The sequence below is a fragment of the Schistocerca gregaria genome, chromosome 7 (genome assembly GCF_023897955.1).
Source record: "Schistocerca gregaria isolate iqSchGreg1 chromosome 7, iqSchGreg1.2, whole genome shotgun sequence".
NCBI lineage: Eukaryota > Metazoa > Arthropoda > Insecta > Orthoptera > Acrididae > Schistocerca > Schistocerca gregaria.
The window spans coordinates 330080700-330099833 of NC_064926.1; the positions used below are offsets into that span (position 1 = coordinate 330080700).

Sequence of the window (19134 nt, forward strand, 5' to 3'; positions counted from 1 at the left end):
TATTCGCAAAACATTTCATTTGTCTATGTTAAGGATCAGTTGCCACTCCCTGCACCAAGTGCCTATCCGCTGCAGATTTTCCTGCATTTTGCTGCAATTTTCTAATGCTGCAACTTCTCTGTATACTACAACATCATCCACGAAAAGCCGCATGGAACTTCCGACACTATCTACTAGGTCATTTATATATATTGTGAAAAGCAATTGTCCCATAACACTCCCCTGTTGCACGCCAGATGTTACTATAACGTCTGTAGACGTCTCTCCTGAGGTCCTACACTTTCTAGCAATACTCACGATTCGGCTGATAGAGAGTTTTCTAAACTACCTCTTTCGTATATGTTGACTCTCCCACGTAATTTAAATCTCTCAAGGCGATCAGTGCACGTGCACATTCTACTAAGGAGCAGACATATCAGTTAAAACGAAAAAATAAAAGTGCTAATTTAAGAAGCATAAAGATTTTCACGTCGAACTTTGCAATAATATGAAGTGTTTACATTTAGATACATTTCTTTCTTCCTTATCAAACCATTAACCGTGTAAATGTATTTCCTTTCATGTTTATCTCCTTGTATAGGAGCAGTCCATGATAGATTGTTTTTCCCCACGAGGTTTCGAAACTGTGATGTGAATCATTCTCTGTGCATATGTGACGAGATAAATGTAAATGTAAATAGTATAGACTCGTGATGCAGCGTCAGATAAGACGATGGGTATTTAATGGGGGGACCGCCTTGAGCTGGTGCAGGCACTCACTAGATAGCGATGATGGCCGGCGGAGCTCTTCCTCAGGCGCTGGTGCTGCTGCTGGTGGTGATCGCCGCAACCACGGCGGCACCCGCTGCGGGTGTACCTCTCGCCCATAACGAGGACGAAGACTTGGACACAGTAAGTCCATAATTCGCAACCAGTTCTCGACTTCTGTTGGATAGAGGTCCCTTCCAGACTTCTCCACATGTCCGATATTTGTCTGCATGCAACTACAGATTTCCTACCTCTTTCCTAACGTTACTGATCCTCTTTTATTCGGTCGTGCTCACGATTGGTTTTTTATCATAAGGAATACAGAAACCAAAAGAAAGAAAGAGTTTCGCTAGCCATCAAAAATTGCTACATTGAATTATGTTAATAATGTGTTGCTGTTCATTCATATTTTGTTGAATGTCTCGTTCACATGACCTTCAAGAAGCCCACTGCTTTCACACAATGTATTACATAGTACAGTCACGTTAATGAGGCTGCCGCATATTCTCGAAGCCAATGTGCTATAAGCGCCCACAGACAGCTGTTGGGAGCACTAGCAGTAGAAATATCACTCACCAATGCCGCAACTTGAGATCCATGAGTGGCGACAGATGACCTGTTCAGACGAATCACGTTTTGAACACCAGCAGACAGATGTTGGCGTGGATGGTGTGAAACGTCTGAAAGCAAAGGGTCCAGGCCCGAGGAGAGAGAGTTATGGTCTGGGGAATGTTTTCATAGCATTCCCTGGGTGATTTCGTTAATCTGGATGGCGCAATGGACCAACACAAGAATGCCTCTATTTTTGGGGACCAAGTTAACGATAGCATCTACCACAGGGTGGTTCGGAGTGGACCAAGACGAGCTTACTGTAATCCTCTGGCCACAACCCCCCCCTCCCCCCGGATTTGAACCTAATTGAGAATCTGTGTAACCACCGCGATCGGGTTGTTCGTGCGATTGATCCTCAACCGAGAAACCCACTGCAGCTGGCCACAGCACTGGTGTCAGCATTGCTCCAGATCACTGTCGGTGCCTTCCAGAACCTCACTGAATCTCTTCAAGCACGTCTCGCAGTAGTCCACGCTGCAGTAAGTGCAATAATATAGAGCCTTTTGACAAGTTATCACATTAATGTGATTGAACAGTGTATTTCAGTAAACTCTTTATTAATAGTTCTAGAGTAACAGTGCACTGAATGAATGGCACTATGCTGAATAACACACAAGCCATTGCTACTGTTTCCATTTGATTCTCAGCATACTGAGAAAAGCAGAACTTAAAGTGGAATCAGAAACGGACGTTGTTGTTGTTCTGGTCTTCAGTCCAGACACTGGTTTGATGCAGCTCTCCATGCTACTCTATCCTGTGCAAGCTTCTTCATCTCCCAGGACCTACTGCACCCTACATCCTTAGTGTATTCATCTCTTGGTCTCCCTCTAAGATTTTTACCCTCCACGCTGCCCTCCAATGCTAAATTTGTGACCCCTTGATGCCTCAGAACATGTCCTACAAACCGGTCCCTTCTTCTTGTCAAGTTGTGCCACAAACTCCTCTTCTCCCCAATCCTATTCAATACCTCCTCATTAGTTATCTGATCTTCCCATCTGATCTTCAGCATTCTTCTGTAGCATCACATTTCGAAAGCTTCTATTCTCTTCTTGTCCAAATTATTTATCATCCAAGTTTCACTTCCATACATGGCTACACTCCATAAAAATACTTTCAGAAACGACTTCCTGACACTTAAATCTATACTTGATGTTAACAAATGCCTCTTCTTCAGAAACGCTTTCCTTGCCATTGCCAGTCTACATTTTATATCCTCTCTACTTCGACCATCATCAGTTATTTTGCTCCCCAAGTAGCAAAACTCCTTTACTACTTTACGTGTCTCATTTCATAATCTAATTCCCTCAACATCACCAGACTTAATTCGACTACATTCCATTATCCTCGTTTTGCTTTTGTTGATGTTCATCTTATATCCTCCTTTCAAGACACTGTCCATTCCGTTCCACTGCTCTTCCAAGTCCTTCGCTGTCTCTGACAAAATTACAATGCCATCGGCGAACCTCAAAGTTATACGTCGTCAAAACGATTCTCAGCAGTTCTGAAGTAATCTTTCGAATCCTTATAAAGGACAAACGAAAAAGAGACAACGGTCTGGACTATTTTGGTAGGCTAAATAGATTTTCCAAAACTACGATTTCACTGTGTCTGGAAAAATAAAGCTTGCAATCAGTGTGTATTGCCAATTTTTACTTACGGCAGTGAGACATGAACTGTTGACGCTGTTAATCATAAACTGATGCGTGTCACCGTAAGGGAAAATAAGAAGGTGGTTCAGAAATCTTTTGATTGGCCTTATGCTATGTTAATATAGTACCAAGCGACGTTTTAAACGCTGCACTGAAGTTCTTTCACATCATAGATAAGATATGGACTGCCGAAGACATCGTAGTTCTGCGATATTCTGTACTTTATCGGAGCAAAACGTCAAGGACTAACGGCTGTGATAAGTGTAACTGATTATATAGATGATGAAAGAGTGATAATTTGTGCCGTCACTTCTTGCAATACGAACTACTTACTTTTTGACATCTAAAGAATGTCACCCCGTCTCTTACAAGGTGACCACTAGACTCATTAATCACAGATTTTGGTGTGTCTTCAGTACGTTGCAGAGGGAGCTGTGCAGAATACCTGCCTAGCAGGTTTTCATGCGATGGTCCCCAATTTCCGAGAAAACCGATGTTCAAGTCTCAAGTGTTCCTCCTATACCAGTAACTTTAAATACCTTTCGACCGACCGAATGTAGCGCATGGACTAAGATCCATGCCTACCGCGCTGGTGGAATGGGTCCAAATCACGTCACTGTACTCTTTCTTTTTTAATTTCACCGTAAAGGGTAACATCAAATAATACGCGGCATGCAAAATTATTCAAAAACAGTCATTTTCACCCTAGTAATTCCATTAATAAATCAATAAATCCATTTCAGCTAACAATCTATAAATGTCTATTCAGAATGTTATAGACTAGATTTCATAATCGTTTTACTCCCTATCACTTGCTACGCTAGAACAGAATTTATGATAGTATTCGTGGCAGAACCAAACGAAACGCAAATTCGTAGAGCACCACGCACGTTCAGTGAAATCTGTTGCCTTGCAGGCACACGAGTTTTTCAGAAGCGATACCAGCAAACACTGCTCGTTTCAATTAAAAAAAAGATTGTCCTTTCCTCGAACAGCTTCGATGGGAACCACGTATCATTCCTGCGAAAGATGCTGTGCAAATTGATGCAGTATTAAAGAAAAAAAATTATGGGATCTTCTCTCTTCTTTACTCAACATCAGCAAGTCGGTAGTACAGTGAAATTTTTCATGAAAATTTTTATCTGACTGTAAAACTAATTTCGTAGGATGCGCAAAGAGGAGTAAATATGGGTGGGAAATTTTTACAATCAAGCTTGCTCGTTTGCCTTTTATTTACAAAGATTTAATCCAAAAAGGCTGATCGGCCTGCCCTCCCCACGAATTAATAATATAAAATAACTCTTCGTTCCACTTACGGACGAATTATAGATTTTAAACGCTTCCCGTGCAGCACTTTCATATACTTCCCTGATATCGTGCAGATCACTTCCCTGATCTCGTACACGTCACTAATACATTTTTTTTTTAATTTCTGAGACAAGCCGACACTTCTTTTCTGAATACACTACTGGCCATTAAAATTGCTACACCACGAAGATGACGTGCTACAGAAGCGAAATTTAACCGACATGAAGAAGATGCTGTGATATGCAAATGATTAGATTTTCAGAGCATTCACACAAGGTTGGCGCCGGTGGCGACACCTACAACGTTCTGACATGAGGAAAGTTTCCAACCGATTTCTCATACACAGACAGCAGTTGACCGGCGTTGCCTAGTGAATGTTGTTGTGATGCCTCGTGTAAGGAGGGAGAAATGCGTCCCATCACGTTTTCCGACTTTTATAAAGGTCGGACTGTAGCCTATCGTGATTGCGGTTTATCGTATCGCGACATTGCTGCTCGCGTTGGTCGAGATCCAATGACTGTAAGCAGAATATGGAATCGGTGGGTTCAGGAGGGTAATACGGAACGCAGCGTTGGATCCCAACGGCATCGTATCACTATCAGTCGAGATGACAGGCATCTTATCCGCATGGCTGTAACGGATCGTGTAGCCATGTCTCGACCCCTGAGTCAACAGATGGGGACGTTTGCAAGACAACAACCATCTGCACGAACAGTTCGACGACGTTTGTAGCAGCATGGACTATCAGCTCGGAGACCATGTGTGCGGTTACCCTTGACGCTGCATCACAGACAGGAGCGCCTGCGATGGTGTACTCAACGACGAACCAGGGCGCACGAAAGGCAAAACGTCATTTTTTTCGAATGAATCCAGGTTCTGTTTACAGCGTCATGATGGTCGTATCCGCGTTTGGCGACATCGCGGTGAACACACATTGGAAGCGTGTATTCGTCATCGCCATACTGACGTATCACCCGGCGTGATGGTATGGGGTGCCATTGGTTACATGTCTCCGTCAGCTCCTGTTCGCATTGACGGCACTTTGAACAATGGACGTTACTTTTCAGATGTGTTACGACCCGTGGCTATACCCTTCATTCCACCCCTGCGAAACCATACATTTCAGCAGGATAATGCACGACCGCATGTTGCAGATCCTGTATGGGCCTTTCTGGCTAAAGAAAATGCTCGTCTGTTGCCCTGTCCAGCACATTCTCCAAATCTCTCACCAATTAAAAAAGGCAGGTCAGTGGTGGCCGAGCAACTGGCTCGTCACATTATGCCATTCACTACTCTTGACGAACTGCGGTGTCGTGTTGAAGCTGCATGGGCAGCTGTACCTGTACACGCCATCCAAGCTGTGTTTGACCCAATGCCCAGGCTTATCAAGGCCGTTATTACGGCCAGAGGTGGTTATTCTGGGTACTGATTTGTCAGGATCTATGCACCCAAATTGCGTGAAAATGTAATCTCATATCAGTTCTAGTATAATATATTTGTCGAGTAAATGCCCGTTTATCATCTGCATTTCTTTTTGGTGTAGCAATTTTAATGGCCAGTAGTGTAAATGACCAAACTTCCCGGACGGTTCTTGCATCCACAAGAAAACGTAAGGAAATATCTTTCCTGGCGGAGCTATAGTATACTGTGCTGTGAAGGAATGACTAATCTTGTTCAAATTTGATTTCGGTCCTTGTTCCGCGAGTGATCTACAGTAATGGAAATCGGTATAAAGGTAGGGATATTTGTAGGAAAATTACGTACATTGTCTGTTGGAATACTTATGCACAGTGTGTATACAGTAGTCTGAAATACAGTATACCGACAAATGCCATCAAATGGTATCGCATTTGATGTTAGTAGTACAGTGTATAACAAGACATCAACGATTCAGGTGGTGGAGGGTGGAACTCGGTAAAAGGGCAGTTGGCTCTGCGGTGTTAGTGTGTGCGTATGTGGCTGCACCGCAAGTAGGAAACAGACACCATTAGTAACAGAGATTGTTGTGTGCATAAACCACGATTGTGACGATGCGACGTGGAAAACTGTTATCATGTGATTAAGAAGCAAAAATCGGTGCGTACAACGAAATAGGATTCTCTAATCGTCAAATGGCACCAATTAATTGAACCATGCAATTACAGTGACTGATAATTTAGTTATATTGATCGCTTGGTATGGCCAGAAGGGTAAATAAGGGCGAAGTAGATAATATCATGACGCATGGAAACGGTTACTTTTGTGGAAAGCAAGAACCACAAACCGTTATTCCTCTCAATTTATTGCTATTTACAATTGCTAGTAATAGCTAGACATCTACGACAAATCTTCTAACATGACATGTACCGAACACTCGAGAACGACTGCAGAAATCTGTTGTCATCTATCTGAAGCATAGTCGAGGAAATTCGCTTATGCGGACGATCTAGATTTCGCCACTCATTGGAAAAGTCTTGAAGATGGTGAAGCGATACTCTCTGTAGACCTAAGTACAATACACAAATGCTTCAAGAATTGTAGGTTAACACCACACACAATGAAGGTCGAAGTTAGCTGTTCACCTTATCAATAGAATGACCAAGGCAAAGCTATATGTCATCTTTAATGGTCAAGTTCTCCATCAGACACATTCAGGAAACTACCTGAGATACCTGCTCCAACACCTAAACATAAACAAGGTAGATTGGAGTTTGCTGGAAAACATATGTCGTGGACTTCAGATGGAATATAGTGATCTTCAGTGATGAGAAGAAGTTCAATTTAGATAGGCTGGATGAATTTCAACATTCTTCGCATGATATGAGAACAGATAAGAATGGGAGCAGATAAGAATGAGCAAAAATGTTGGTGGTGGAAGAGTTATGATTTTGGCAGCCTTCATCGCTAAAGATAAACCACGCATTGCCTGGCTGAACACTTCAATGAACTCTCCTATGTGTACTGAGCTGCTAGAGGCAGAACTGATTAGAATACATGAGGACCTATGGGATGAAAGCCTCATGTTTCAAGAAGATAATGCAACTGTGCATGTTTCTGAAACAACCAAAAAATGGTTTGAAGATAAAAATATCGATGTTTTACTCTCGCCTGAAAGTAGCCCGGATTTGAACACCATGGTAAGCCTTCGGCGAATACTACCATGGAGTGTTTATTGCAGTGGAAGGGAATTTAAGGCTATGTTTGAGATGACGAAAAGTGATAGGAGAAGAGTGGGCGACAATTTCAGTGCAAGAACTACAAACCCCACCAAAATCAGTACCAAAGGGAATTTTTGAGGTAATTAGGAAGAACGGAGGTTGGAAAAAGTACAAACAATGCAATAATACCGGATGGAGCAGATAAAAGTGACCCGGAGAACAGAGCTCCAGGATACAAAGAAGCATAGCAGAAGAAAGGAAATACGGTGCTAACCTGACTATAGCAGATATTGAAAGGGACTAGCATTAATCTCTTGGCATTTTTCAGTCCTGGTCAGCAAGTTACTGAAGGCGGATCGAAGTTTGACTGCTGGAATTGTTGCAGTCTTATCCGAAATATTCTGCTGCACATCGTGAAGACTATGAGGGTTGTTGCGATACACCTTAATGTTGAGGGCTCCCCACACAAAGTATTCACAAGCTGACAGATCAGGTGACCTGTGTGGTCAGCTACGGCAGCGACCAGACTGACCTCTGCTAACTACTTTGTCAGGCATAACATTGTGTAAATCTGCTCCAAGGTTCGGCCGGCTGTATGGGCAGTTGTCCATCCTTTTGGAAAAGTAATTGCGTGGTCTTACTCTTCCGTCAATGTTGGCCGTTCCGTGGAAGTTATGCAGATTCTCAACGGCCCAGAACTCTGATTCTATGAGTTGACATCAACACTCAGGGGAAACCAGATTTCATCAGGCATAAAGAACAGATCCATGTCCAAACCATTCATTGTTATCTCAGTGAACAGCCACTCTCAGAACTGGAGGAGCTGGAAGCATCTACTGGTTTTAGTGCATCAACAACAGACACTTTGTAGGAAATCTTATGCAGGCCCAAAAGCAGTACTCGTCTGCATGATCGAATCGTCGTGTTGATTTGGTATGATTCTGAAGTATTTAATAGCGAACTGCAGCCACATTTTCTGGTGTTCGAGCACGTTTCGGATTGTTTTTTTGACTTCTTCAAAACAGATACTGTCGGACACCATTTTCGGACTACGCTTTGCACGGGACTCTTTGCTGGCATTTTGGCACCTTTAAATTTCTTAGCAAACAACAGACCATACCGTTTCCACGACTTTTTTGTCACGTAACTTTCCACAACAAACGTTCACTGCTCCACTGTGAGTACCAGCGCACCCTTTGTACTGCTCCACTGACACACACAGCCGACACTGCGTCCTTAACCGGTATGCATCACGTGGCGAGCGTATACGTGTGCGCGCCACGGTGTGTGGTTATATGCGTACTTTCTCAACCAATCGCGTGCACTCGTCCGGATGATTTTTATTTGCCCCACTATGTACAACAGTTCACTGAATGTGTTTATACCATTCTTCCGAGTCATGTTATGAAAGAAACTATATAATTCCGTCATGGCAGTTTGTCTTACACGTATCTGTCACTTTCATAGCAAATTCGATACACGTTGCTTCAGACATTGTAAATTACTTACGTAGAATTCTTGCCTTTATACTGATTTCCACTACTGTGTTGTAAGTCGAGTTGAACTACCAGCCGATTTGATCGATGTTAATTACATAATCGAGATTAAAATTATGGATTAATACTTTCGGTTGTGGCTGACATCCTTTCGCAACTGCTAAGAACTCATCCACCTTTGAGAAATCTTTGAAGATATTCAAATATTCGGAATTTTAACTATCAGCCATAAACGGAATACACGTTTCAAAAAAAATTTCTTTAATAATTGATTTATTAATAAAATCAAAACAATGTAATCCAGAAAAAATAAACTGGAATTGGCCTTCCAACTAAAAAAAAATACATACAACAATAAATCCCTTTCATGGGGGTCCAAAATTTAACATTACAAGACAGTGATTACGCCATAAGCACTGTATGCAGCAGAAACACTAAACATCAATTTCAAAGGCCAAATGGAGAAACTTGGGCTAAAGGAAAGAAAAATTTTAAGAAAAATTGCAGGACCAAAATTTCAAGACAAAAAGATTACATGCATCAAAAATGAAACTCTCTACAAGAAAATTTGAAAACTTTCAGATACTATGCGAAAAAGGAGGATAAATTTTTATGGTTATCTTCTCAGAATGAATTCCAACAAATTAACTAAGCAAATCTTTGACTTTTCCCGTAACCGCAAAACGAAACCCAACTGGTTTAAGGAAACTGAGAAAGACCTAGTAGAATCAAATATTTCAGAAAATTCACTTATTGATCGAACAGCTAAATTAATTACTAAAGATGAAAACATAAGGTTCCAAGACAAATCTACACCAAAGTCCAAACCATTCATCTGGGAAGAAGAGAGGAAAAGATCAGGAAGAATGAAGAAATACTGGGCCCTAAGAAGAAAACAACGCACAAAGAAATGACAGATCCAGCGTACCCCAAAGAGGGTGAAACGAAAGAAAAGGAAGAAAATTACTACTGCAAATATACCTGCTTTTGAATAATTTTGTATTTGTTTCCTTCAGTTAAGAGGCTCAGTAAAGTGTTTACGTAAGTTCTAACTTCACACTACATCGCACAAAGTCTGTAACATTTCGGCATTGTGAGTAGTTCACAGCAATGCCTTGATATAAAAAATGTAATGTATATATAACTTCCGCATCACTTATTTTGTAAAAATGCAGCATGCTGCTTGGACGATTTGGCTGCCGAATAATGTGGATGATATGAGGTGGTGCTTTCTTTTTCTTTTTTTTTAGAACCGTTTGGTCCACATTTGAGACTATGGTCACCGTTGTCAGCACGCACGACTTTCTGGAACCCTATGGCCATTAAAGTTAAACGGATGAGATATTCCAGGGATGCAGCACACAATGTAGTTCCCTCCAAGTGCAGTGTCAAGAGTATCTCCTCCATTACACGAAATACAGTCTGTGGTAGCGTTCACAACGTAATTAGGTATTGAATTCCGTGCTGCACGTAATTAAAATCCAATTTTAAGGTGGTCAGACGCAAACGAAATTTCGAGCTTAACTATCGTAGTTCGTGCAGACGCTGAAATACACTGGTACCTAAAATTTAAACCAAGATCAAAAGGATGCCGGAAGTGTGACAGAATGAGCTAAAGCGCAATGAATAAATAATGGCTGAAACATTTACATACGATATTTTTCAAAGTAAAGAAATATTTTTAAAACAAAGTAACAGGACAGATGGCAGTTGTTTCATTATTTAACGAACAAAAGCGAAGACTAGTTTCAATAAAATTACCTTAACTTGAACAATAAATTAAAGGACAGTTGCAACTACCAGAGTCAGCCCTACGTGCGTCATTACACCTCATTAAAGACAGTAACAACGATAACAGTAGTTATAGTGGTGTGCAACTAAGAGTCGGCGATATACAGCGGCAAAGGGCAGCACATACCACGTGACACCCCGGCCAGAAGCGTCATTCTGATTCGTTTGTCTGTAGCACGTGTTTTTGTGTGCTTAGAAGACTTAGCGTTGATTTTCGTGTCAGTTTAGGTATAGTGAAGGAATTTAATCGCTGTAGTGTTCATTCCGAACGGTATAAAGTAAAATCATTATTTAAATAAAAATCTCTGTTAATAAAATACATTTTTAAATCGGATTAAAACGGATAAAATAATTTCTGCTAGCCCCCTACAGATTTCTAACACCATACAGACAGTTCTGAAAATTAGTGACTCAATTTTTAATAACTATGAAAATGCTTGCAAGAATTATAGCGAAAAACGTGGGGCACATGCAATACGTAACTGAGGCGTGAACAGCTCACGTCTTATCTACTGTTTGTGGCCCGTATTTTTCGTTATAAATAATATTTTTATAGCTATTAAAATTTCACAATCACAAATTTTCAGAACTGTCTGTATGAGGCCACGAGTAATTATTTCACACTTTTAAGTCCAATCAAAAAATATTGCTGGTGTTTATTGTTGTGGTTTTCAGCCCAGAGACTGGTTTGATGCAGCTCTCCATGCTACTCTATCCTGTGCAAGCTTCTTCATCTCCCAGTACCTACTGCAACCTACATCCTTCTGAATCTGCTTAGTGTACTCATCTCTTGGTCTCCCTCTACGATTTTTGCCCTCCAAGCTCCCCTCCAATGCTAAATTTGTGATCCCTTGATGCCTCAGCACATGTCCTACCAACCGGTCCCTTCTTCTTGTCAAGTTGTGCCACAAATTTCTCTTCTCCCTAACTCTGTTCAATACCTCCTCATTAGTTATGTGATCTACCCATCTAATCTTCAGCATTCTTCTGTAGCACCACGTTTCGAAAGCTTCTATTCTCTTCTTGTCCAAACTATTTATCGTCCACGTTTCACTTCCATACATGGCCACACTCCATACAAATACTTTCAGAAACGACTTCCTGACACTTAAATCTATACTCGATGTTAACAAATTTCTCTTCTTCAGAAACGGTTTCCTTGACATTGCCAGTCTACATTTTATATCCTCTCTACTTCGACCATTATCAGTTATTTTTCTAGTCAGATAGTAAAACTCATTTACTACTTTCAGCGTCTCATTTACTAATCTAATACCCTCATCACACATTAAAAATTTATTTTTATTTAAATAATTACTTTCTATTTTTTAGTCTTAAGTGTGTGAAATTTCTCAGTGGTTTTTAAAGCCGGCTGGAGTGGCCGAGCGGTTCTAGGCGCTACAATCTGGAACCGCGTGACCGCTACGGTCGCAGGTTCGAATCCTGCTCGGCCATGGATGTGTGTGATGTCCTTAGGTTAGTTAGGTTTAAGTAGTTATGAGTTAGGGAACTGATGACCACAGCAGTTAAGTCCCATAATACTCAGAGCCATCTGAACCATTTTTGGTTTTTAAACATTTTGATGATAGTATATTTTTTATTTCTCAACTGCCTTGCTGCAGTGCTAACACCAGTTCCCGTCAGACTACCGAAGTTCAGTGCTGTTGTTCTTGTGTAGCACGTGGATTAATGATCGTATTGGTCTGCTGAGGGCTGTTGGCAAATGGAGTGCACTCAACCGTTGTGAGTCCAATTGAGGACCAACTTTAATGAGACGTAGCGGTTCCAGTCACGAAAACTGACAACGGCTGGGAAAGTAGTGTGCTGGCCACATGCCCCTCCATATCTGCATCCAAAGTCGCCTAGCTACTGAGGATGACACGGCAGTCGGTCGATGCCGTTGGGTCTTACGAGACCTGTTCAGAAGAAGATGATAATAGTTTATGGAAATAATTATTCATATATACATTAGTATTTTATCCATGGCTTAGCCTGAATGTTTGTACGTCACTAATGGCGCACCATCTCCTCGTCCCCCTCTCCCTGTCCATCTCCTCTTCCCCGTATTCACAGCGATGCCCATCCTTTCAAACAGAACGGAATTCGATACTATCATTACAACATGCAAGCTATGCAGGGTAGCCGAGATTTCAGGTGTCACCAACCATTTTCATCCCCACCATCCATACCAATAAAACAGTCAATACAGCGAGTTAATATTGCATTCTCAGCCAGTTCTGGGCTACGTTTAAAATTTCAAGCCTCTATCTCATCGGATAATTAGTTTCAAATCAACTGCAAAATTTGTGCCAAAAATACTGACAGAAAGACAAGAAAGCAACCGAAAAGAAGTTGTTTAAAATATACATGTTATGTTAAAAAACGACAATGATAGTTCTACACAGCACATACATTTTTCTGTAGAGAGTCAGAAATGATAGTAGTAGGTAATTCTGGCGTTCACACCAGCATTGCCAGTTACAAGGGTAGGGAACGCTCAGAGCATGTGGCGTCGGACCTGCAAAGTATTTGTCTATCGCTGTGTGCTGGTGGCATCACTGGCAGTGATGTTGCATGTTCTCGATTGATGACATGGTTCAGTAAGGTTACTGAATGCCTATTACATTCCTTAGTACGAACTTAACGGAAGTTTGAAAGGTCTTTAGTGACGTCTGCGAAAGTGCGTTTCGTCTACCAATTGCATTTCAGGCATATGTGATAGCATTAAGGTCCGGAGAATTCGCCGGGCAATCCAAGTGAAGAATAGTTTCACAGGAGTAAAATTCATCTACTAGACCATCTCGATGTGACCGTGCATTATTGTTCATGTAGAGGGGCCAACTGCAGCGTCACATTTTGTGGAAATAACTGATCGTCATACGTCGCGTCATTTACACTACCCCTATAATCATCGTGATGCCTCACCAGATCAGCACCCCATCACTACGATCAAGTTAATCTCTTTCTAAGATCTTTCTGTGACTGCACTGGCTGCCACCTTCCCTCTAGCCAAAAGTCAAAGAGTATCATTTTGGAACTATGTTGACTCCACGATGAACGAATCTATCTACATACAGCCGCAAACAGAACCGATAGTACTGGATATCTGCTATACAGGCCATCTGCTATGAGCCCTCGCTACACAGTTTAACGGGACGCTGTAGCTGCTGAGACCGTTGTAGGCGCACAGATGTTTATCATGCGGATATGGTTCGGATAAGGCCAGATATCGCTCTTATCACCGAGTGATTACACATGGCCGACCTTGTACTGACCTACGACGACTACTCGCATCTAGGAACGTGGCAAAGATTTTAAATGACACTGTGTAGAAAGCCCAACGCTTCCAAGATTAAAACCTGTGTTTAGATTCGGATATTGTATAATGTAGGCCGCAAATACCACATTAGAGTCTCTTTTAGCATATGAGGGCAGGACGTGTGCATGCCGTATTGACACATTTTACACCTTTTTTTCATAATCTTCGGTAGGCATGTAACTAGTGTTTATAGATTATTTGTGGATTATTGTCATATCTGAAACTGGTGGTTAATATTTCGAAAAAATTGTTGTCAATATTTATACTAATTAGTGTCAGTCTTCGGAAAATAAATTTCTTTTATGGAAATTTAAAAGACTTCACAGTTCCATTTAACAATATTGTTACTATTTATTTTTTTAAACGAACACGCCGCCATTTGACTGTATTGACAATACTGTCAAATGACGGTGTGTTCATTTAAAAATTATTATGTAATATGTCACTGAAAAAATACGTCAACCAGCCACTTTTTAATGCGTTTTTTTATTTACGTCAATATGCATTTCGGGTTTGCACCCATCTTCAGCTGGAAAATTACATGGATCTTCAGTTACTACAGTAGTACAATCTCGACAGCAGTTTGGATGCTGCAGCAGGCCTGTGCAAAAGCAACGACTCCAATCATTTACTTCAATTTCGTGAGTTTAATGTCACACACTATCAGTTGTTCATTTTACTTACATTCTCCTCTCCTTGTTTTTTCCTGGCTTTTCTTCTTTTTTTCAATAACACAAACACTTTTTATCACGTATTTTGCACAGACGCAGTGCGTTATCCGCCATGTTGTCGACTGACAGTTTTGTTTACATACAAATGGTTTATCTATGGACAGAGTTATATTTTTACGAAAGTTTTGAGGTTCTATGAAAAACTATTGTTTTCTAAATATTGACTTGGCTGATAGAAGTATTCTAAGTACGATGTATGCTTTTTTTGTAGTATTGAAGATAATAAACTAACATAACACATTTATACAAAGCAGTAATTCATACATTTACAATATAACAAAGATAGAATTAAGATATTAGAATTAAGATTTTTATGTTTTATTTCATTACATGCATTTGTTGGGTTTATAATAGATTATGTTATTTCTTGATTGTGCTTAGTAAGTGGTTTGATAAGTAGAGTGTGGAAGTTTCTTAGAAATATTCGGTTTGGCAGCTCTGTTTGGTCGTTAAGTACGTCAGAAGGGGATGCATGTTTATGTGAATAAATTTCGATTTCTTCTAGGAGGTTCATTCTTTTTCCTTTGTTGGCTAAGTGGAGAAGTTGTAGGTTATGGGATATGTCTGTTACTTGATGTTCTTCTTCTGCTACATGTTGGGCGAATGTGGATTTATTTAAGTTTTTTAAACGAAGAGCATCCATGTGTTCTCGAAAAGGTATGCTGAAGTTTCTCCCTGTTTGGCCTATGTATGTTTTTGGACATGAGTTGCAGTTAAGTTTGTATATTCCTGATTGATTGTACGGTTTGGTGTTATTTTTAATGTTATGGATAGCTTTGTCCTTTATTTTGTTATTTGTATAGTAGCTGATTTTGATATCTGTTCCTCGGAACAAGTTTGCTGTTTTATATGACAGCTTTCCTACAAATGGCAATTATTATATGATTATTGCTCAGCAACATCAAATAAATAAAACTGTTAATCTTACTAAGAAAAACTGTAACGGGTAAATAGTAATTCAATGCTTTGATTTGCTCTCATTTGTGTCCTTAATAGTGGCAATTCAAATAGAAAGTTAATTAATTCTCTCATATTTACACAATGCTAAACGTGACATAATCAGCTTTTCAGTTTTGTGGATGAAAGGTATGCAACAATCGGAAGTTGGAAATTGTTTTATTTTATTTATTAATTTTTTATCAAAATATTATGCGTTTTAGTTGACCGTGACCATACCTTAGTGCGAGACAAAACGTCTCTCATTTTAAAATAATTCTTAGGGATCCCATTTGCAATGCAGGCATATAACTGATGGTGGCGAGTAAAACAAACCAGGTATTTCAATATACTTGTTGAACTATGAAGTGAAAATTTCATAGCATATTTCTTCGTGAAAAAACACAAAGATAGGTTTACCACTGCATCAGTTCCACTCCTTCGAACAAATTCGAAAAATTAAGTTGGAGCCTATAACACTGGAAAGCCAGCTCTAAGTCAGTACTTTCCAGAACTCAAACATAGAGGATACAATCACACATAAATGTCACTTGTGCTTAAGAAGTATTAATGCTAGCAGTTATTTTAGTCAAGTTATAAACTGATACAATGGACATTTTTTATAGCTGCAATCAGTTTTTCAGAGCAGCCTAAGTGCGAACCAAGTGACGGGGAACATTTTGCATCACTAAAGCATCTTTATGAAATGTTTTCCTGAGAGCAAAATGTGTAACACAAATATTAGCCAGGCAAAGTTTCGTGTAGTTTCAAATCTCGAAAGCCGGTACAATATCGAAAAAGGTTCTAGTTTAGTATAACAGAAGCAAGACACAATCAGTGCCTTCAGTGTATAACGTGGTAATGTTTGATGAAATAAAAGTTAACCTTTCGCAAAAATTCGTCTCCGAAGTGTAGGTCCTGCGCTTACGGAAAAGATCAGTAAAGTTCGAAAGAAGACTGACCCACACCAGACAGAAACTTGATGCATGACGTGTTAGAAACTTAATTATTTTAATTCTCTCAGATTCATCAAGGTAAAAGGCATTCAGTGCTCTGACTTTGCAAAACCCTGTGTGTGTAAGTGGATGCAACTGAATCAGAATTAACTGTGAAACAGGCAAAAAAATAATAATAATAAATAAATAAATAAATGGTTCAAATGGCTCTGAGCACTGTGGGACTCAACATCTGAGGTCATCAGTCCCCTAGAAATTAGAACTTCTTAAACCTAACTATCCTAAGGACATCACACACATCCATCCCCGACGCAGGATTCGAACCTGCGACCGTAGCGGTCGCACGGTTCCAGACTGAAGCCTTAACCGCTCGGCCATTCCGGCCGGCGAAACAGGCACACACTTGAGACTCATTGACATACTTTCTGTAGAGAATTGAAAAACTAAGACTACCAGTTGGCAAATTTATTCACTGTAGTGGAGTTGCTTATTAATGTCGCATCTGACTCTGTGAAATGTATCGTATCGTGACCATATACGAACAGAGTGCAGGCACCACACGTCACTACCATGAATTCTGGCTCTATGATTGGTCAGATGAGGACTCGAACATTGGACCCCAGATAGCTCCTGCAGTTTAAAACACAACTTGCAAAGTGACGATCTGTTTACCTCCGATCTCTGCTATGTCTTTACTTTCAAGTTCGTTAAAAATTACTTGCTCCCTTCCACCTGCAGTCGAAAAAGCGACCACCAATGCTCTCAAAAGGTACTGCAAGCCACCAATGGCGTAATTGGTTCTTCAACATCCCGCCAGAAAATGCGAAACATGTCAATGAACTGAATTTCTTCCCCTCTTCTCTAAACAGCGTACCGCAGTTGCATTCTCCTGATGTCACTCCTATCACACCAATAGCTGCTCTCACAAACCAGAGGCCCTGAGAAACGCTAAAAAACTATCCACGAGGCTAGTAGCTGACTTCGCTGCAACAAATGAATCTTTAGTAGATCAGAACTGTTTTGCCATGTTTTTACGAAAGCTAGGAGATGTTTATCAGCTGAAGTATTTCTCTTTACAAGATCTTTGTGCCTACCACACACTGACAGATTCCCATCCATCAGAAAGTTTTTTTCGCCTAGGTCAACCACAGCAGGCCCATACTATAACTGCACAATAGCCAGCTCTCTGCTTGGCAAAGGAGCTTTCTCTTTGACTAGGCAAGGTCGTTTTACCTGTCGCCCTCCACCCCTACAGTACTGTCAAAGGGTGCGCTCACTCTGTTCCCCGCGGATCGATTCGCTGAGCCTTGCAACAAGTCACCCGTCTCATTAACAGCACTTCTCACTTCCGAAACTCGCTTATAAAAGCAAACTGATGTACCCAGTACCATGTTAGATTAGAGAACGTTAAAGAGAGTAAATTAAATCACTCATGTAACCACTGTAATCGTATTAATCTCATTACACTAACTCGACGCTTCTCCAGTCGGATTATTAAACATACGTAAATGAAAAGAGCCTTGCCGAAATGTTTGTTGCTTTTCAGTTTAAATATCTCAATGGTAGTTTGTTAAATCACAAATGCAGATACTAGGAAATTTCTTTTGCTCTATTTTTATATACACATAACAATTACAGTACCTGAACTGCAAACAGTTATTTCAGATAGCGTAACCAAGAAGTGAGAATCAGAATCGTAATCGTACCAGCGATGAGAATCACAAAGAACAATGAGAAATAAGCAAAAAAGTGAGCTTTTTCAGCATCTGCAGTCTGTTTTATCAATTCATGAAACCAGAAAGCGGCGAAGAATTATAGCAAAACGTCGTATTCATCAGTTAATATAACTGCCTGGAGCACACGACTACAAAGCAGAGATAAAGCAACAGAGCAAAGTGCAAAAATCGAAAATGATACGTTATATAGCAAAGGCAATGTTATCGAACACAGAGTCTGTAAAGTGGAGTTACCAAACATGGTTTTTCGAAATCCTGTTTAGAAGGAATATTCAATAAATATTCCAGACTTAGAATCAAGAACAGCTGCCAACATAAGTAATTTGGAAGCAGATGTCCTTGGTACAACAAATACCCTTAAATCACTTAATAAAGACAAACTTACCGATCCAGATAGTCTACCAATTGGGTTCCTTTCAGAGTGCGCTCATTAAACAGTTCCATTTTAGCAATCGTATTCAAAACTGAAACTTACTGGCAGATTAAAACTGTGTGCCGGACGGACACTCGAACTCGGGACCTTTGCCTTCCGCGGGCAAGTGCTCTACCAACTTTTTTTTTTTTTTTTTAACCTCATTTTGCTCTATAATGGTCGATGCATTTGTTCATGGCGGAAGTCCGATGACAGCCGTTCAGGTTCTTTGTTGACCCGGTCACTCAGTTTTTTATTATAGAGGGTAGCTAACCCTCTGACGAAGCACGCTGAGATACCGTGT

General features: G+C 40.4%; 1 protein-coding gene across 1 annotated transcript in view; it reads left to right on the forward strand.

Moving 5' to 3' along the window:
- The first annotated feature begins 678 nt into the window (after positions 1 to 678).
- Positions 679 to 19134, forward strand: part of LOC126281824 (lipase 3-like) — a 71587-nt gene continuing 53131 nt past the window's right edge. Inside the window, exon 1 of the mRNA XM_049981052.1 lies at positions 679 to 891. Coding sequence (XP_049837009.1) covers positions 769 to 891 — 123 coding nt within the window. The 5' untranslated portion in view covers positions 679 to 768. The remainder of the gene's footprint in view (positions 892 to 19134) is intronic.